Genomic DNA, 18,949 nt, shown 5'->3' with positions numbered 1-18,949 from the left:
GATGAGGGTTCGCTTGGGGACCAACAATGGTTCTCAAGTGTCGGCCACGTCTAGGGTGTAGGCTCGGATCGTGACATTAGCAATTTTGGATGGTGCCAGCTAGAGCTGTCAATATGGGCTAGCCCACCCCATCCCGACTAACCCATACATGCTTTGACATTTTACGGGTCAGGCCAGACTAGCCCATTTTTGGTGTGGGCCAGAAAACGGTCGGCCCAACCCACAAATACGTGGGCTACAGGCTTGCCGAGCCAGCCCACTTTTTTAAAAGTTATATTTTTTTATAATTATTAAATTAAATTATAAATTATAATTTTAAAATATTATCATAAATATCGACAAAACAATATTACATGGTGTTAATGTTACTACTTGTTAATAAAATCCACAAATAAAATTATATTACTTGTTAATAAAATCCACAAATAAAATTATCTTTATAATATTTATTAAGTTTTTTTTCAAGTATAAGTATAAATATCTAAATAGAAATATTAACCTAACTGTTTTGCAATGATCACAATAAAACACAAAAAATATGATAATATTCTAACCATAAAAAAGTAAAAAATAAACTCCTTAAAAAATCATGAAACTTATGGCGTATCTAACACTCCATGAAACCTATGGCGTATCTAACACTTCATGATCATCTTCATCAAGCATATCTGAATCAACTTGTGGGGAGGTTGTCTTAACATCTTCATTTTCATCTGCAATTTATATGCGGTTTCAATTAGTTAAAAATTAAAAAATAACTAAATTGAGAATTATAATATTTAAATGTACACAAAAATATATTACCAGTTTGAGAAAAACCATGTAATCAGTTTCGAGTAGCAACAGGTGTTTGGACATTTTCATGGTGGATGCAACTTCTATACTTAGTGATTTCCTAAAAAACTTTAAATAGATTTTGAGTTTGGATCTCTTTAATTTCAAATTTTAATATTATATTATATTTTTTAATTAATTTTTATTGGCCCACGAGCCGGCCCTACTTATATTTCTCAAGCCCCACAAATCAGCAAGCTTATTCAGGCCGGGCTGAAAAGTTTTTTTTTTAAATGGGCTCCAAAAATTTTAGCCCAGCCTTATTAAATCCCGGGTTAGGCCAGACCGGCCCAACAGGCCTAGCCTATATTGACGGCTCTAGTGCCAGCCTACTATTGTCATTAGGATACACATTGGGTAGGATAAATTATGATATGTAATATAGAAATTCGATTGACATAATCTTCTTGAATTGATGCATGAATCAAGATATATCAATTGCTAAGAAAATCTATATTATATTCTTTCATGTTACAATGTTTAGAGATGAGTTTTCATTGTTGGTAAATGCCTGACCAATCATACGAGAAATTACCTATAAGAACGTATTGTAGATTATTTTTTTTAGAGACTGAAGCTAGTTTTGATATTACTATTTCCTTGTTTGTGCAATTGTTCAATGTACATTAGTTATACACTCTATTTGATATTATCCTATGTATAATTAATAGATAACAAACAATGATATTAGCAAATATTGTATTTAATAATTAATTTTTTTAATAAAATGTATAATACATATTATTTTTAATAAATACTATATTAATAAATAATGTGAACATAACTAATATCTGAATTACTAATCTCTAATCTCTAATATTATTGATTTAAATTTAGTATAATGTTTTCAACACTATTCTTTACAACCTTCCAAACGACTTGTAAATAGTAAAGGGAAAACAAAGTGAAGCTCTCCACGCGCCTGTTTATTTATGAATGAGCATTGAGCATTTGTAATAACAACATTGTATACGCGGTTGAGTTGTCTCTATCTCTCTTCTCATGAATCTCTTGACTTTGACTTCTCCTTTCATTTTGCTCAAGCCCCTCAATTATTCAAATAGTTCTTTTTCATCATCTTTTAGTACTATATATACTACTATTGATGAACAACCCACATATCCTCAAATTATTTATCCAATTCTGTCTTTTTGTGATACTGGGGCTGTGCAAAGCAACAAGATGAAGTGGGTGTCAGTGAAAAATGAAGGGAAGATGTTATTCAAGTCTAAACTGAAGTTGGTTGCTTTAGCTGGGCTAGTTCTATCTGTTATTTCTTTATTAACCCATTTTCTTCTAGCTAAACATACATATGGGATTGTTTATGAGTACCATTCTTCAGTTACAATCATGTCATGGATGCCTAAATTCAAGAAATCAGATCTCTCCATTAGTAATGTAATGTGCTTAATAAAACCCCTCCAAGATCTCATCTTTAGTCCTTTTCCTTAATTTTCTTGAACTTTTTTTTGCTTCAGTTTCTGTTTCAGACTGATGCTCTTGCTTGCTGTGAGTTCATGGTGACAAAATTAGTTTCATGTTATTCAGGTTTTTGGGGTCTGCTGATGCAATGTAATGTGCTTAAACCCCTCAAAAATCTAATCTTTAGTTCTTCATGTTTTGATTCTTTAACTTTTTGTTTTAGCTTCAAAATCCCTCTTTTAGATTGCTGCATTTGCTTTGCTTGAGTTATTGGTTAAAAAATTGTTTCCTGATACACTTTTTTTGGTGTCTGCTAATGTAATGTAATGTGCTTAAATCCCTTCAAGATCTCATCTTTAGTTATTCCTGTTTTTTATTTTTTAAACTTTTTATGCTAAACTACAAATCCCTATTTTAGATTGCTGAATTGCTTGTTTGAGTTAATGGTAATATGCTTAGTTTGTTCTTTTTTGGGGTCTGATAATGTAATGTGTGATTAAACCTGTGTTGCTCGGAATCTTCAAAAATTTCAATGGGTGCCAGATACTCCAAAAAGTAGTGCATTTTGGAGAATCTGACAGGGGTGTGGCAACAATTGGAGAGTCCGAGCAATATAGGCTTAACACCTTCCAAGATCTCATCTTTAGTTCTTCCTGTTTTAATTTTCTAATTTTTCTTGAGCTTCAAATCCCTGTTTTAGACTGCTGCATTCTCTTGCTTTAGTTAGCGGCAATAACTATAGTTCATGTTACTCTTGTGTTTTGCTGGGGGCTGATGGATCTGAATGGTTAGTTACTGTTGCTGGAGCTGATTATGTGTATTCTTGTTGGCTACTGATGGAACACTTTCTCATGCAGCATCCATCTTACAGTAGACTATGGGCTCCAGTTAGACATTTTGAATCTTTACATCCTCTTGCAAATCGGAGTGGAGATTATGCAGGTTAGATTCACCTTCATATTTTTTGTGGCCTATATCATGCCAGGTATAGCAGTCTTTGGTAATTTGTTTGGCATTTCGAAATTGTAATGTTCCCAATCACTTATAACTGTAGTTCAAGGTTGAGATATTGTTGATTAACCAATTAATGTGACTTGTGAGATACAATAATTATTAGGAAATAATCAAGTTAAGGACCATATTTTCCCTGACTAATCAGTTTCCGGCCCAAGTGTCCGTTCATCCATCTTCAATCAAATAAAGACGAACATCTCCATTTAGATGTTTCCTAACTCTAATCAAAACCTGAAGTAAATATTAAGCTGTCAACTAGATCTGAGGACAGTTGCATTATATCCATTCATCTATATAGTTCCAGATGCAATATTTTTCTGTTTTACAAAGGGCATGTGAACTTACTTTTAGAAAATCATCTGCAAGTAACACGTGTTTTGCTTGAATCAATGCTCTCCAGCTGCTTAAGTTGGTGTACTTTAAGCAACTTAACTTAAACAGTTAAATGAGTGGAGTGTGGTAAGGAATATTTGGTATTTCTGGATGAATTAACTAACTGTAAACTCCATAAGATATTTTGACATTTTTATAATCCATTTTGTGACCTTCTGAAATCTGCCTTGATATTTTCATAGTGGAGTTCTTGCATATGCTGCAATTGGCCATTTCTTATCCAGTGCCAATCCTTTTACTATATTAATATAATCTGAGGCTAGGCCAACTTCACACAGCTTCTTTAGTAACCTTTAACATCCATTCTGGAATAAACTGTTTGAAAAATGTGTAAGTAGAAATTTTCTGCTGTGCTTGGTGTTTTCCATTTCTTTTTCTACTTGTTACTATTTGTTTCAATTGTGACCTTGTTGCAGCTCCTGAAATGCAATCAACTGGATTCATCTTTGTCAAGATACGTGGGGGTTTCCATGAGATTAGGAATGCGGTAAGGTATCCTCTGGTGCATAATAGGCTTGCTTTTAAATACTCCAGTAATTTATTAGGCTTCAATTGTCTGGCAGATTTCTGATGTTGTTGTAGTTGCGAGACTCCTCAACGCTACCCTGGTCATTCCAGAGATCCAATCAACCACAAGCAGCAAAGGAATAAGGTTCTGTCAAATTTATTAAATCTGGAGAATTGATGCAAAAATTGAATGATACTAGTCTTTTTTCCATAAAGATGAGATATCTTATTTATTTTTTTAAAAAAAGCAGAAAGAGAAATGATGGGACATTGGCCTCAGCTCTCAACTTATCTTAATCAGTAGAGGATAGTCTTTTTGATAACCTTAAGAGTGTGAAGGCAGAACGTACAGAATAGCCAATACATACTATTGCTTTCAGAGCTCAACTTATGGAGTACATTTAAAATATTAATGGAATGATTATCTATATTACATACAACTGCAAAATGGCTAAACTGCCTGATCGAGTCGTTATACATTTTGCTACTTCATTTTTGCAGCACTCAGTTCAAGAGTTTCCCGTACCTCTATAATGAGGATCAGTTCATAGCAGCACTAGCAAAAGATGTCAAAATTGTAAAAACCCTTCCAAAAGATCTGAAAGGAGCGAGGAGAAAGAAAGAAATTCCTTCATTTAAAGTTCCCCATGGGGCATCCCCATATTTTTACCTGCACCATGTTCTTCCTATGTTGACTAAGCACTCTGTGGTTGAGCTTCTTATTCATAGTGGTGGATGCTTGCAGGTAACATCCATTACCTTTATTTCAAATAAAATATGCCCTTGGATTTTACTTTTTTTTTTTAAGATCATAATATTACACTATGATGGTTTGTTGCATTAGAATTTACAAATGTGGATTATTTCAAAAGAAGTTTTACGAGGACATCCAATTCGATAAAGTAGGAGAATCATAATTTTGGAAGAGGTGGAATCATTTTCATCTCTATTACACAAGCTCTTCTGCATTCATGCAACCAAGTTTGACTTGAAATGGAAGCATAATAGTGACTCTTTTCTTTTTCACCCTTTATTTTTCTTTGATAACCAACTCTTTCTTATATCACCATTCATCTACATAAGCATGTACCTACTAATCTTTGATCTCCAGTAAAGTAATTGTTTACTGACTTCTCATCTTTATACTAGTACTCAAAGACCCAATAGTTGTTACATATCTATAAAACTATGGAACATTATGCTTTGCGGAAAGAGTGCTGTAAATTGTAGAAGGTTGAGTTCAATTTAACTTTTTAGATAATGTATTGTAAATATGTGTCATCCATTAATTGGAAATATTTTAGCTGTGTTTGGTTCAGCATATTTATTGTTGCAATGCTGCTTGACACTTTGTTCTTCTTTTGAATATGCAGTCCTATTTCTTCGTTCTTCTTTTCTGATGATCTATGCATCCGCTCTTCATGTCCATTCTGACCATACTGTTTCTTCACATTTTGACTGTCATGTTTTACTGTGTATGAGTCAGTCTATCCTGCCTCCACCACTTGTTGAGTATCAAAAGCTGAGATGCAGGGTTGCTTTTCATGCCTTACGGTTCAGAGAGGAGGTCCAAAATCTCGCTATTAAAATCTTGAATAGGTAACTTACTAATTTCTATTACTCATTGAAATGAAGATTGTTTTTGGTTATGCTTCTTTCTTGTGTTCTCACAGAATAAGAGCTTCAGGACAACCATTTATTGCCTATGATCCGGGGATGACCAGAGATGCTTTAGCATATTATGGTTGTGCAGAACTTTTTCAGGTATGTTCAGAACTTGGGAGCATCATATGGCGAACCAAGGTTTAGCTTTGCACATATTATTTGTCTTGTATCTGACGTATGTTCTGCCCATATATTTTTCCTCTAGGATGTACATACTGAACTCATCATGCACAGGCGTGCATGGATGATAAAACGTGGAATTCTGAAGGGGAATCTTTCTTCAGATTCAGCAGAACAATATCGTAATGGCTTGTGTCCTCTCATGCCTGAAGAGGTACCTTGCATCCTTCAGTTTAATATAAAATCTTCCCACGAATTCTTGCATTACTAAATATGAGAACTTGTGATGTCCTTCCTAGCAATAGTTTCAAGACCAACTTATCTAAGGCTTTTCATGTTAATTGCCCCTTTTCATACGATGAGGCTTGTCTTACTGTGGTCATTTGTTCTTCATGTCTCTGTATTACCTCATTAAGTTGAGACATGGGAAGGTATGTATTGAGAAACGTAATTCATTATAATATATAGGTATATATTGAGAAAATTTTGTTTGAAATAATATTTAGTCAAGTGAATTTTCTGACAGATTGGTATTCTCCTTCGAGCATATGGTTACTCATCCGACACTATCATTTATATATCTGGCGGAGAGGTCTTTGGTGGGGTGAAGAAGTTAATTCCACTGCATGCTATGTTTGAGAATGTTGTTGATAGGACTTCCTTAAGCTCTCCTCTGGAGTGGGATAAAGTATATGGTCAGGAGGCAAACCTTGTTGACCAATATTCAATACCTCCACCTTCAGATAATGTGGTCATGAGATCACAGGCATGGAAAAATTCTGGCCCACGACCTCGTCCACTACCACCTCCCCCAGCACGACCGAAGATGTACAATGTTGAAGGTTGGTGGGGTTGGGTAGCCGAGAGTGACGATGAGCCGGAAAGTACCATCATGGAGTTGAGAACTAATGCTCATCGGTTACTGTGGGAAGCAATTGACTATATGGTTTGCACTGAAGCAGATGTATTCATCACTGGATTTGACCGTGATGGTAAAGGAAACCCAAATCTTGCTAGTTTGGTTGTGGGTCATAGACTGTATCAGTTTCCTGCATCTAGAACTTATGGTCTGGACAGGTAATGTATTCCGAAGCAAACAATCCTTTTGGTCATTTACTCACTCACTCTTTTCCTACTGGTCATGTCTTATTCACACTTCTTATTTTTCTCTCTGTACTCCAAATGTTCTCTTTTTCTTCTAAATTAGGGCCAGGGTTGGTAAATGGGCTTAAAGTTGGTTCTATTTCATGACTGAATAAAACAACTTAGCTACAAAAATAATTGGTGTTACTGGTGTTACTTGTGAAACTAAGGGTGTGTTCCGTATGGAGAATGTTTTTCAGTTTTTCCACTTTCGGTTGTTCATAGTTTTTGGAAAATATTTTCTCTAGGAAAACAAGTTCCACAACTAGCATTCCACATTGATTTCGTCCTCCCCACCCTTCAACACACCTCATCTTCAACCCACCCTGTACCCCCATCCCCCCACCCCACACCCCTACCCCACCCCCACCTCCCATAATTTTTGTCTAGATTATATACAAATGCTATTAGGATATTAATTTTTGTACTTATGTACTGAACTTAGGCCTGGCAGCGGAACCGGTAAAGGAACTACCGAATCGGCACTGTTCGGAACCGGCGTCCTCCATGCGGAAAAAGACCGGAACCGGTAGTTCCGGAATTTTTCCTTGTACTGTACCGGTCCGGGACAATACCGGACCGGTAAACCGGGATAACAACTCTTTTTTTAAAAAAATAAAAAATTAATTATTAAAATTAAAAAATTACGAAATATTTCTTTTAAAAGTCTAATTTAAAATTAAAAAATTACGAAATATTTCAATCTTTAAAAGTTTAAATTGCAATCTTTAAAAGTTTAAACTCTATTTAAATTTCAATCTTTAGAAGTTTAACTTTCAAACTTTAAAAGTTTATATTTTAAACTTTAAAAGTTTAAATTTCAAAGTTTAAAAGTTTATATTTTAAACTTGGGATGAAGGACAAATATATCTCCGAATTATCGTAAATGGTATGCAGATATCCTCCGTCATACTTTTGGGACATTGGTGCCCCTGCCATCCATAAACTAGAGCGTATATACCCTTCACTCTAACGGAAGACTATATAGGGACACGTGGTACAATCTTATCTGTCGGATAGGCGGATAAGATTATGACACGTGTATGTCCGTTAGTATAGAGGGTATATATGCTCTAATTTTTGGACGACAGGGGCACCAATGTCCCAAAAGTATGATGGAGGGTATCTGCATACCATTTATAATAGTTCGGGGGTATATTTGTCCTTTTTCTCACTTAAAAGTTTAAATTTCAAACTTTGATTTTTAATTTTTTTAAAATTTCAAATTATAACTTAAGTTTCAACTTTGTCATTTGAAAATATAATTAAAAAAAGAGATGTATTAAAATTGAAGACAATAATAATAAAAAAAAAAGATTAAGGCGAATAACCTATAGTTTATTAATAAATAGTATAATTTGAGTTACAAAATATTAGTAGAAGACTTAATCTACACAACCACCTTCTAGGAAGGGTTCTATTTGAATTAGACCTCAAATTATCATACTAATAGTTCATGGTACCAAGCAAGTCTTGTCTTAAATCATTTAACATTTCTCTAGTAACATGATCTAGAATTGGTTGATCAGCTAGTTCCTCCAATGCATCAGTGCCGTCGTCACTAAGATCTTGCAACATTTCATCAATATCATTTTCAAATTGGGTAGGTAAAGCTGGGCCCCATAACTCCTCTCGGCATTAATCTAATCTCTAAATAATACTGATATCTCCAAGCTGTCTGCTGCTAATGAATACCTATGCTCTCCAATTTGAAATCTTGCTGCACTAAAAGGGCCTTTCAAAGCTACTGAAGATGCTTGAATAGCTAACACATCCCGAGCCACCGGTTGAAGTTTTGGAAATCCCTTGCCGTGATTGCTCCACCAATCTAGAAGATCAGGTAAACCTTGTGAATCCTTATCCGTACACTAATTAATATATGCTTCAAAATCATTTTTTTCCTCATGACTAAGTTCAAGATAACTTTCTAGCATATCATCAATATTATCTTCATTATATCTACACCTAGACGTTTCAAGTTCTTCATTACGTACTACATTTATTCTACCTGAATTATACAAGTCATACAATTTTCTAGCTTCAATTTTTATACTATCTTTAACAGTTGTCAAGCTAGCTGTTTCAAAATCTTAAATATCTAAATTTAAATATATTTTTTCAACCATTCGTGATGAACCTACATCTTTGTAAGTTGGGTTTAAAAAACAAGCAGTTAAATAAATTTGAGAAATAGGAAAACAATATTTTTAAAATTTTTCAATCAAACTTAACAGAATCTTCAAATCTTGGTTTATTTTTGAATTTATAAAATTTACTAGAAATAGCACAAATATTTGGTAAACAGAGCAAATAGTTGGATAATTAAGTCCAAAAATTTGTTTTGTAGCTAAATAAAAAACTTTTAAAAATTCTATAAGTTCTTTTACGTCATTCCAATCATTTTCATTATGTATATAGTCCATATTTGAATTATGAACATTACAAACCATTTGTAAAGGTTTTCTCTATTCATAAGCGACTTGAAGCATTTCAAATAAAGAATTTCATCTAGTACACAGTGATTTTGTAATTTTTCTAGGGGGCAGATTAAATTCACGACAATGATTTTCAAATTCTCTATGTTTAGACTTTACTTGACATTTAAAAATAAAATGACATGCAGTTTCACATTTTATGCAACCATAACTATACATTGTTATATCATCTCTAACAATCAAATTATATATGTATGCAACAAACCTAATATGAAAACCATCAATATAAATAAGGCAAAGAGTTTGTTTTAGTATTTCAACAGTAGATGTATTATTAGAAGCATTATCTAGGGTGACACTAATTATTTTATCACAAATTTCATAGTTTTGTAAAACGTCTACAATAGTTTGAGCTATGTAACTACCGATTTTATGCATTTTACAATATTTATAACCTAAAATTCGTTTTGGCATAATCCAATTTTCATCGATCCAATGGGCAGTAATGTGAAATAATCATTACCATTAACACTACGACCCATATCAGAAGTAATACCCAATTTACAAGTATTATAATAAAATAAACAACGAAGATATTTAAAATGTTGACCTTGATAATCAGAAAATAGCCTTTTTAATTGTGTTTCTTGTAATACCTTCAAAATATGGATTATACACAATTTGAATATAATGAATAAAATTGGGATTTTCAGCAAAACTAAGGGCAAGCCAATAACAACAATCATTTTAGTTAATTCTTCAAGATCTTTTTCTCTACTATATGAGCGTTGTGTACTAGCGCTAGAAACATTAGAAAATTTTAATTGCGATTGGACCATATTAGAGCTCGCTACTCCTACAAATGCATTAGGAAAGGGATACCATTCTTTTTAGCTTCGGCTACAACTTTAGCATGCAAAAATTCATTTTTATAACATCCCATTAAATGATTACTCAAATGTCCTGTCCCATCCTGTTTTCCCACAGTTTTATGATTCACTCTATGTTTACATTTATTGCAAATAACTTGTGTTTTATCTTCACTTTGAGTCATAAATTGTCACACAACAGATTTTTTAGTAGAGATTAGAGACATGAGAGTTGAGAGTTGAGAGTTGAGAGAATAAAAGATGAAGAATATTTGTGAGTAAAAATAACGAAAGTTTGGGGGGTTTTATAGTTAAAAAATAGGACAAAAATGTAAATTTAACACTTAAGGGTATTGAAAAGAGTTTGGGTGGGGGGTTGGGGAGTGTTTTGGGGGGTTAAAGGCTGAAATAGCCATTGGGTGGGGCCCAATACCCTCTACCCAACGGCTTGCAATGGCTATATTTGATTTAATTATTAAAAAAAATAAAAATTGAGTCGGACCAGAACTGGCAAAAAATCAGTTGTGGCAATTTATGACTCAAAGTGAAGATAAAACACAAGCTATTTGCAATAAATGTAAAATAGAATGAATCATAAAACTGTTGGAAAACATGGTGGGACAGGTTATTTGAGTAATCATTTAATGAGATGTTGTAAAAATGAATATTTGCATGTGAAACCTGTAACCGAAGCTAAAAAGAATGGTATCCCCTTCCTAATGCATCTGTAGGAGTAGGGGGTTCTAATGTGGTTCAATCGCAATTAAACCCTTCTAATGTTTCTTGCCCTAGTAGAGAAAAAGATCTTGAAGAATTAGCTAAAATAATTGTTGTTATTAGCTTGCCTTTTAGTTTTGCTGAAAATCCCGATTTTATTCATTATATTCAAATTGTGTATAATCCACATTTTAAAGGTTTTACAAGAAATATAATTAAAAATGCTATTTTTGATTATCAAGGTCAACATTTTAAATATCTTCGTTGTTTATTTTATTATAATACTTGTAAATTGATTATTACTTCTAATATGGGTCGTAGTGTTAATGGTAATGATTATTTCACTATTACTGCCCATTGGATTATGCAAAAAAGAATTTTAGGTTATAAATGTTGTGAAATGCATAAAACTGATAGTTCAAACTATTGTAGATGTTTTACAAAACTATGAAATTTGTGATAAAGTAATGAGTGTCACCCTAGATAATGCTTCTAATAGTACATCTGCTTTTGAAATACTAAAACCGAGTCTTTGCCCGGTTTTTATTGATGGTTTTCATATTAGGTGTGCTGCACACATATATAATTTGATTGTTAGAGATGATATAGCAATGTATAATAATGGTTACATAAAATGTGAAACTGCATGTCATTTAATTTTTAAATGTCAAGCAAAGTCTAGATGTAGAGAATTTGAAAATCGTTGTCGTGAATTTAATCTTTCCCTTAGAAAAATTCCAAAATCAGTGTGTACTAGATAAAATTCTTTATTTGAAATGCTTCAAGTCGCTTATGAATATAGAAAACCTTTACAAATGCTCATAATTCAAATATGGACTATAGACTTGATTGGAATGACGTAAAAGAACTTATAAAAGTTTTTATTTAGCTACAAAACAAATTTTTGGACTTTATTATCCAACCATTTGCTTTGTTTTACCAAATATTTGTGCTATTCTAGTAAATTTTATAAATTCAAAAAAAAACCAAGATTTGAAGATTATGTTAAGTCTATGATTTAAAAAGTATTTTTTTCCTATTCCTCAAGTTTATTTAACTGCTTATTTTTTAAACCAAACTTACAAAGATGTAGGTGCATCACGAATAACTGAAAAAATATATTTAAATTGAGATATTCAAGTTTTTGAAACACCTAGCTTGACAACAATTAAATATAGTATAAAATGGAAGCTAGAAAATTGTATGGTTTGTATAATTCTCGTAGAATAAATGTAGTACGTAATGAAGAACATGAAACTTCTAGTTGTAGATATAATGAAGATAATATTGATGATATCCTAGAAAGTTATCTTGAACTTAGTCATGAGGAAAAAAATGATTTTAATGCATATATTAATCAGTGTACGAAAACTATTAAGCATTCCAAGGTTTACCTGATCTTCTAGATTGGTGAAGCAATCGCGACAAAGGATTTCCAAAACTTCAACTGGTGGCTCGGGATGTGTTAGCTATTCAAGCATCATTAGTAGCTTCGGAAGGCCCTTCTAGTGCAGCAAGATTTCAAATTGGAGAGCATAGGTATATATTAGCAGCAGACAACTTGGAGATATCGGTATTATTTAGAGATTGAATTAATGTCGAGAGAAGGAGTTATGGGCGTCCAACTTTACCTACCCAATTTGAAAATGATATTGATGAAATGTTACAAGATTTTAGTGACGACAACATTGATGCATTTGAGGAATTAGCCGATCAACCAATTCCAGATCATGTTACTAGAGAAATGTTATATGATTTAAGACAAGACTTGCTTAGTACCATGAACTATTAGTATGATAATTTGAGGTCTAATTCAAACGAAACCCTTTCTAGAAGGTGGCTGTGTAGATTAGGTCTTCTACTAATATTATGTAACTCAAATTGTACTATTTAATTTTTATTAATAAAACTATAGGCTATTCACCTTAATCTTTTTTTAATTATTGTCTTCAATTTTAATACAAGTCTTTTTTTATTATATTTTCAAATGACGGTTATAATTTAAAAATTAAAGTTTGAAACTTAAACTTTTAAAAGGACAAATATACCCCCGAGCTATTATAAATGGTATGCAAATATCCTCCGTCATACTTTTGGAACATTGATGCCCCTGTTGTCAAAAAATTAGAACATATATATATATCCTTTATACTAACGGACATACACATAAACTTATCCGACAGATAAAATTGCACCACGTGTCCTATAGTCTTCCGTTAGAGCGAAGTGTATATACGCTCTAGTTTATGGATGACAGGCGCATCAATGTCCCAAAAGTATGACGGAGGGTATCTACATACCATTTACGATAGTTCGGGGGTATATTTGTCTTTTGTCCCAAGTTTGAAATTTAAACTTTAAAGATTGAAATTCAAACTTTTAAAATATAAAGTTTGAAATTTAAACTTCTAAAGATTGAAATTTAAATAGAGTTTAAACTTTTAAAGATTGAAATATTTCGTAATTTTTTAATTTTGAATTAGACTTTTAAAAGAAATATTTCGTAATTTTTTAATTTTAATAATGAATTAATTGTTTCTTAAAAAAGAGTCGTTATCCCGATCCGGTCCGGGATGGTACAAGGAAAAAATTCTGGAACTATTGGTACCGGTCCAGTTTCGGTTCCGATATTTTTCTACTCGGAGGACGCCGGTTTCGGTCGGTGCCGATTCGATAGTTCCGCTGCCAGGCTTACTGTCTTCTCTCTTTGTATGAATATATTCACAAGCATCAATTAGATCCTTTATATAGGCGTAAGTAGCAACCTCTTGTCCAGTTGCAGAGCCAGAAATTTCACGAAGGGTGTCCAGGTGCTTAAGTGAGCCTGGTCTTCTTAAAAAGTGGATAAAAAGAGCTGCTACTAGTGAGATATGAACACTTGAAGTTTGCGTGTCTTGTCTCTTTCAAGGCGCCTTGAAGGCTGAAACCACTGGGCTACATGCCTACATCACATTGTTGTGTCAAGGGTGTCTAGAATATGTTATTTAACCACTTTGTTTATCATTTTACTTGTATATACGGTATAATTTTCCGACGAAGGTGTCCAATTGGACACCCTGACATGAGTGTAACTACACCCCTGCTCTTGTCATCCCGATTCAACTCGAATTAGTTTTAGCTTATAGCTCACATTGCTCTCCCTAGCACATGTAGCTCACATTGCTCTCTCCAACACATGTAGCTCTCTAGCTCATGACACTCTCAGCTCAGCAATTTCCCCCTCTTTGACGATGACAAACTCATAACATCCCACAACAAAAACTTGACACTTCATTGTAGTCGCATGTGCACTCAGGTGCAATTCTTTTCCCTAAGAACCAATTCCGTGTTTATCATCAAGACTTAGTAAGATCTGAAGCTCTTAGCTAAGTTTTCTCTGGGACTAACCTTTCGCTCATAGCAACCAGTAGGAGGCTAGGTTAAGTAAACCTGCTCAGATCCATATCATATTTTCTCAAGGACCAGGTTCACTCATAACTCTTGCTTCAAGGACCTGATTCGTTCAGCAAACTGTTCCAGTGTCAGTAGTTAGGAACCAGGTTCATTCTTCATCAATGATCTTAGAGTTATGTAGTATTTTAATCAATTCAATTTTCCCCTTTTTGGTATCATCAAAAAGCAACAGTGTTTAGTATAATCCTCATGAGAGAAAAGTAGTATTTATTTCCAACTCGAGAACACATCAACGCCAAAATGGAAGATATTTTGATGCATCCTTTTAATTCATACTGACCAAACCAAATAGATTATTACATTAACTTACAACACTGCCATGAAATAAGATAGTTTTTGGTCTTGGTTTTCAGAGGTGACCTGAAAATAAGTTTGTTTGCTAAAAGAAGGAAGGTTTATAAGTGTGTGTTTCCAAGTAATTTTGTTGAGGCAGTGACGTTCTCCAATTCTTCTCCTTGCCTTCTTCAATTTTGATCATCTGGATAATCAGATTTTTGCTCCTTGAACTTCTTTTTTTCCAATGAAAAACCAACGGTAAGGTTCTCATTATCACACTTCTTACTTTTTTTTATGCTTAATTAGTTCTATTTCCAATCAAGTAGATGCATAATAGTTACAAAAGCTTAGTAGCAAAAGGTCAGCTCTCCTTTACATTGTTAGTTAAGAGTCAGGGGGCTGACAAAGTTCAGAAATGTGTCAGGGGGCTGACAAAGTTCAGAAATGAATCAGGGGAATCTAGAGGGGATAAATAAACCCAAATATACAAAAACATGAGGCAATTAGCTTTTAAAGATTGGTAGGTAGTTGATATTCCATCAAAGCATCTTCTATTCCTTTCATTCCAGATACTCTAAAAAATGGCTGCAGGTATCATCTTCCAGATTCTCTTGATGGTGCTATCAACTTTCCAGCAACTCCAGCTTATCAAAACACCCCTGATATTCCGAGGCATGACCCATTTGAGGCCAAAAAGAGCTAAAAACATACTCCATAAGTCTGCTGCTACTTCATCCAATCACATCAATTTGATGGACTGATATCGAAGGAACTGAGTTCTTCATCTGTCTGTCTATCACTTCAGCTCTTCATCAATATTCAGCATTGAATTTTGTGAACATCAACCATTCCGCACATAATACTTGCAATGAAAACCCTCCTTTGTTCTCAACAATAACCTGTTAAGATTTTAGTCCTTACTTGACATGGTTTCCTTCACGCATTTGGCTTATTTTCTACTATTTTCAAAGTTTCTTCCTCATTGGTAAATATAGTAATGTTTCCATATTTTTCTTGCTCCTTCTCTGGATTTGTCGCGATTCCAATTCTTCATGGAATCTTCTACACACTTGGAATCTGCCTTGGCTTAATTATCTACAGTCTCTTCCAGTTCACCGTGATGGACCTTGTTTCTTTACTGCATATGATGCACTTCTTGATAACTCTCTATTTTGATCATGCTAAGAAATGTTTCTGTTGTAGTACACTTCTTGGTAGCAACATGGAAAGGGACTTGTTCCTTGTAATATCTTGTTATGAATACTATCAGTCCTTTGTTTTTCTTTCTCAAAAAAATACTACCGGTCCTTTGTTGAGACATGTGAAGGACCTGGTTCTTGCATATCTTAGTTATGTTTTGCTACTTTATTGTTAATCATCAGAGCTTCATATTGTAAGCCTTGGCTCATAGCTCTCTAGCTTGCTCTTCCTAGAACATGTAACTCTGGCTCTATGTTGCTCGGACTCTTCATGAATGTCGATGGGTGACACTGGTACAACATCATTTTTGGAGAGTCCGAACAACATAGCTCTAGCTCATGACACTCTCAGCTCAAGCACAAAATACTACAAGTATGCTAGTTTGTTGAACTGTAACTCTAATGGGTATTACATGTTAACCTGCATTTGGATGTAAAAGACAACAATTATTTTTCTTTTCCAGTTTTTGCAAGCACTGTAAAAATGTTTGGAACTTTTGTCAATCAAATTCCATTAGAGAACATTCAGTTTTTGCAAAATTGGAAGTTTCCTCTAATGGCGTATGGTTGAAAAAAAAAATGGGTGGGACAGTTATATTCCAGTGTTTGCAAGCAAACGCAGTTGCTTTAGTGACATGACTTGCACTGTAACCCTGCAAACCATTGATTAAACTCTGAGTTGAATCATAAAAGATGTAATTGAATCTGAATTTGTTATTAACCTCAGTTGTCCACATTTCTTCATCTTTTCTAATCTATGGTCATTCTTATTCCTTTAATCAAGATACTGGGAGTATGCTAGAACTGCAACTCTTCATGGCTTTATTGCACTAATCTCTTGTTCCTTCATACATTAAATGGAACATGTATGCCCAATGGAAGGTTGTGTTGATAAGACAGGGTAAGTTTCAATAGTTGACACAAATCCATGTTTGATAACAAAATACTAGGTGTTTGAATATGAGACCTGGTAATTCCCGCAGGTTTCACTTGTTAGTTGACCTCCATGACTGAGAACAGCCAAAGGAAAATGTCTTTAGTGTGTAAAATGTAACTTATGGACTAGCACTAAGGTCTGTGCTAGTAGAGCGTATATTTGCTTGTCGTCCAATTTGTGCTTTTTGGCTGCAAAGTCACCTGCATGTCAACCTACTTAGATCTCCATATTTGCCTTCACCATTTGGAGAATTTTTAGTTGTAACACAAATAGGATAATATATTCCTTGACAGGTTTCTGATGTGTTGTTATCTGAGTTAATGCAGGAAAGAAATTGCCAAACTTTTTGAGGAGATTCGCGATACTCTTTATCAACCCAACCACACTTGGATAACCTCACTGCGCAAACAATTAAGAAGAAGTTTAATCGATGGATTGTTGGAGGAATCCAAAATATCCAAATCACGGTCTTTTCTTGCATTTCCAGTTCCTGAATGTTCTTGCATTGCAAATGATTCCATGAAGAGATTAGTCAACACTTCAAGCCCTATGCCAAAATATGATATTCCAGTGTTTTCTGGACAAATAGGCCAATGCCCTTCTTGGATGAATGTCCCCACTTCTTCTCAATCAACGGAAGAAACAGAAGAGGAAAATGACAAAGATGATTCTGCCTCCTCGGGTCTGTTCTTGTGGCTGGGTAATGGCGATCAAGAAGGTGATAGCGGAGACATTAGCAACAAAGAAGAAGCTCTTGTGGAGGATCAAGAAGAACTCGAAGGAGGAGACTCTCGCTAACTGCATTGGTCTCTTTTTAACAACACATGCAGACTAGGGAAGCTCGTACGACTTGAGGTAAGCTTAGCTAGACCAACAGATGCTCCAACTGACATTTCTGATTGTTGGGAATCCAATTTTCACAGAAGAACAGTTGTAGTTTAGGGTGACACTTGATTTCTGGTAATCTGGATACAAAATGGAAGCTGGTGGTGTAAAGTATTTCACAATTGTGTAGAGCTAGTTAAACAGGAAAGAGTTTAAGTTCTACGCACCGTCAATGTAAAAAATATTTACACAATCACTTCACATGATGAGAGTAGGATTGTAGTAAGTTATAACTCTTATTGATTCTGCTCTATTTTATGATATTTTTAAGGTCCTGTAATTGGGACTTATTAGCATATTAAATTAATGTTCGTTAATCTGATTTAGCAACTTTCCCTGTTACGTTCATCCCCAATGTAATAATTTGATTAATCGCTAGATCTTACAAGTAAGCACCCTTTCTAAAACAATATTTGTATTTTGCTCCAAGTTTGCTGGATATTAATGTAGAAGTTAAAATGGCCTTGGATTATTCTACCCATGGTAAGAGAGAAGTATAATACATATACTAATAAAATAGTGATATGGTACTTATAAGAGGTGGTTTTATAGTTGGTTAGAGCTATGTGGGTAGTAGTTAAATTTTGGGGTAAATTAAGTAAATACCTCATAAAAACAAAATAATTACAAACATATACCCCTTACATTTATACTCCACTAAATAATTATATTATATGCCCCTTAACTAATTTTGCTTAATTGATACTAAATTAGTATATATATATATAGTACAATGGAGTCTTGACTTGACCTAGCTTGACCCTACTCCTCTTCTTCTTCTTCTTTGAGTTTTCAAGAGAGAGAATTTTTGGAGAGGATGAACTTTGGGAATTATTTGGGTTTTGGAATAAATGACTTAATTGGGTGAGTTTTGGGGGTTAAAATGACTTATATAGGGGTCCTAGGCTTGGGCAAAACGACATATCTTTGAGTTAAAACAATTGGGAAAAGACCCTAGAATTCCCCTTACTAGAAACTGCTGAAATGGCATGAAGGAGGCCTTCACGGGTCGTCATCATCACCACGGCCCGTCAAACGGGTCGTGAAGAATTTCACCTGACAGTGCTTCACTATTTCGGG

The 18,949-nt window shown here is 34.1% G+C and overlaps 1 protein-coding gene across 1 annotated transcript; it reads left to right on the top strand.

The window, feature by feature from the left end:
- The first annotated feature begins 1,872 nt into the window (after positions 1 to 1,872).
- LOC125836825 (O-fucosyltransferase 27) lies at positions 1,873 to 17,782 on the top strand. Its single transcript, XM_049515985.1, has 10 exons — positions 1,873 to 2,232; positions 3,114 to 3,198; positions 4,080 to 4,150; positions 4,227 to 4,315; positions 4,672 to 4,915; positions 5,657 to 5,769; positions 5,844 to 5,934; positions 6,041 to 6,169; positions 6,482 to 7,032; positions 17,311 to 17,782. Exons 1-10 carry the CDS (start codon positions 2,017 to 2,019, stop codon positions 17,780 to 17,782), a joined length of 2,061 nt encoding a protein of 686 aa, XP_049371942.1. The 5' UTR covers positions 1,873 to 2,016.
- Positions 17,783 to 18,949: the final 1,167 nt, after the last annotated feature.

This window comes from Solanum verrucosum, unplaced genomic scaffold, assembly GCF_900185275.1.
Source record: "Solanum verrucosum unplaced genomic scaffold, falcon-dt-bn FXZP01000129.1, whole genome shotgun sequence".
Lineage (NCBI taxonomy): Eukaryota > Viridiplantae > Streptophyta > Magnoliopsida > Solanales > Solanaceae > Solanum > Solanum verrucosum.
The sequence above is the reverse complement of the archived record's forward strand: the minus strand, read 5'-3'. Positions and strand labels throughout refer to the sequence as shown.

What these genes read in the sequence shown, in the direction of transcription:
- LOC125836825 (XM_049515985.1), top strand. Translation starts at nt 2,017, where the DNA reads ATGAAGTGGGTGTCAGTGAAAAATGAAGGGAAGATGTTATTCAAGTCT. An exon ending in TCGGAGTGGAGATTATGCAG is followed by an intron (nt 3,199 to 4,079) that starts GTTAGATTCACC and finishes ACCTTGTTGCAG; the next exon opens with CTCCTGAAATGCAATCAACT. An exon ending in ATAGTGGTGGATGCTTGCAG is followed by an intron (nt 4,916 to 5,656) that starts GTAACATCCATT and finishes TGTATGAGTCAG; the next exon opens with TCTATCCTGCCTCCACCACT.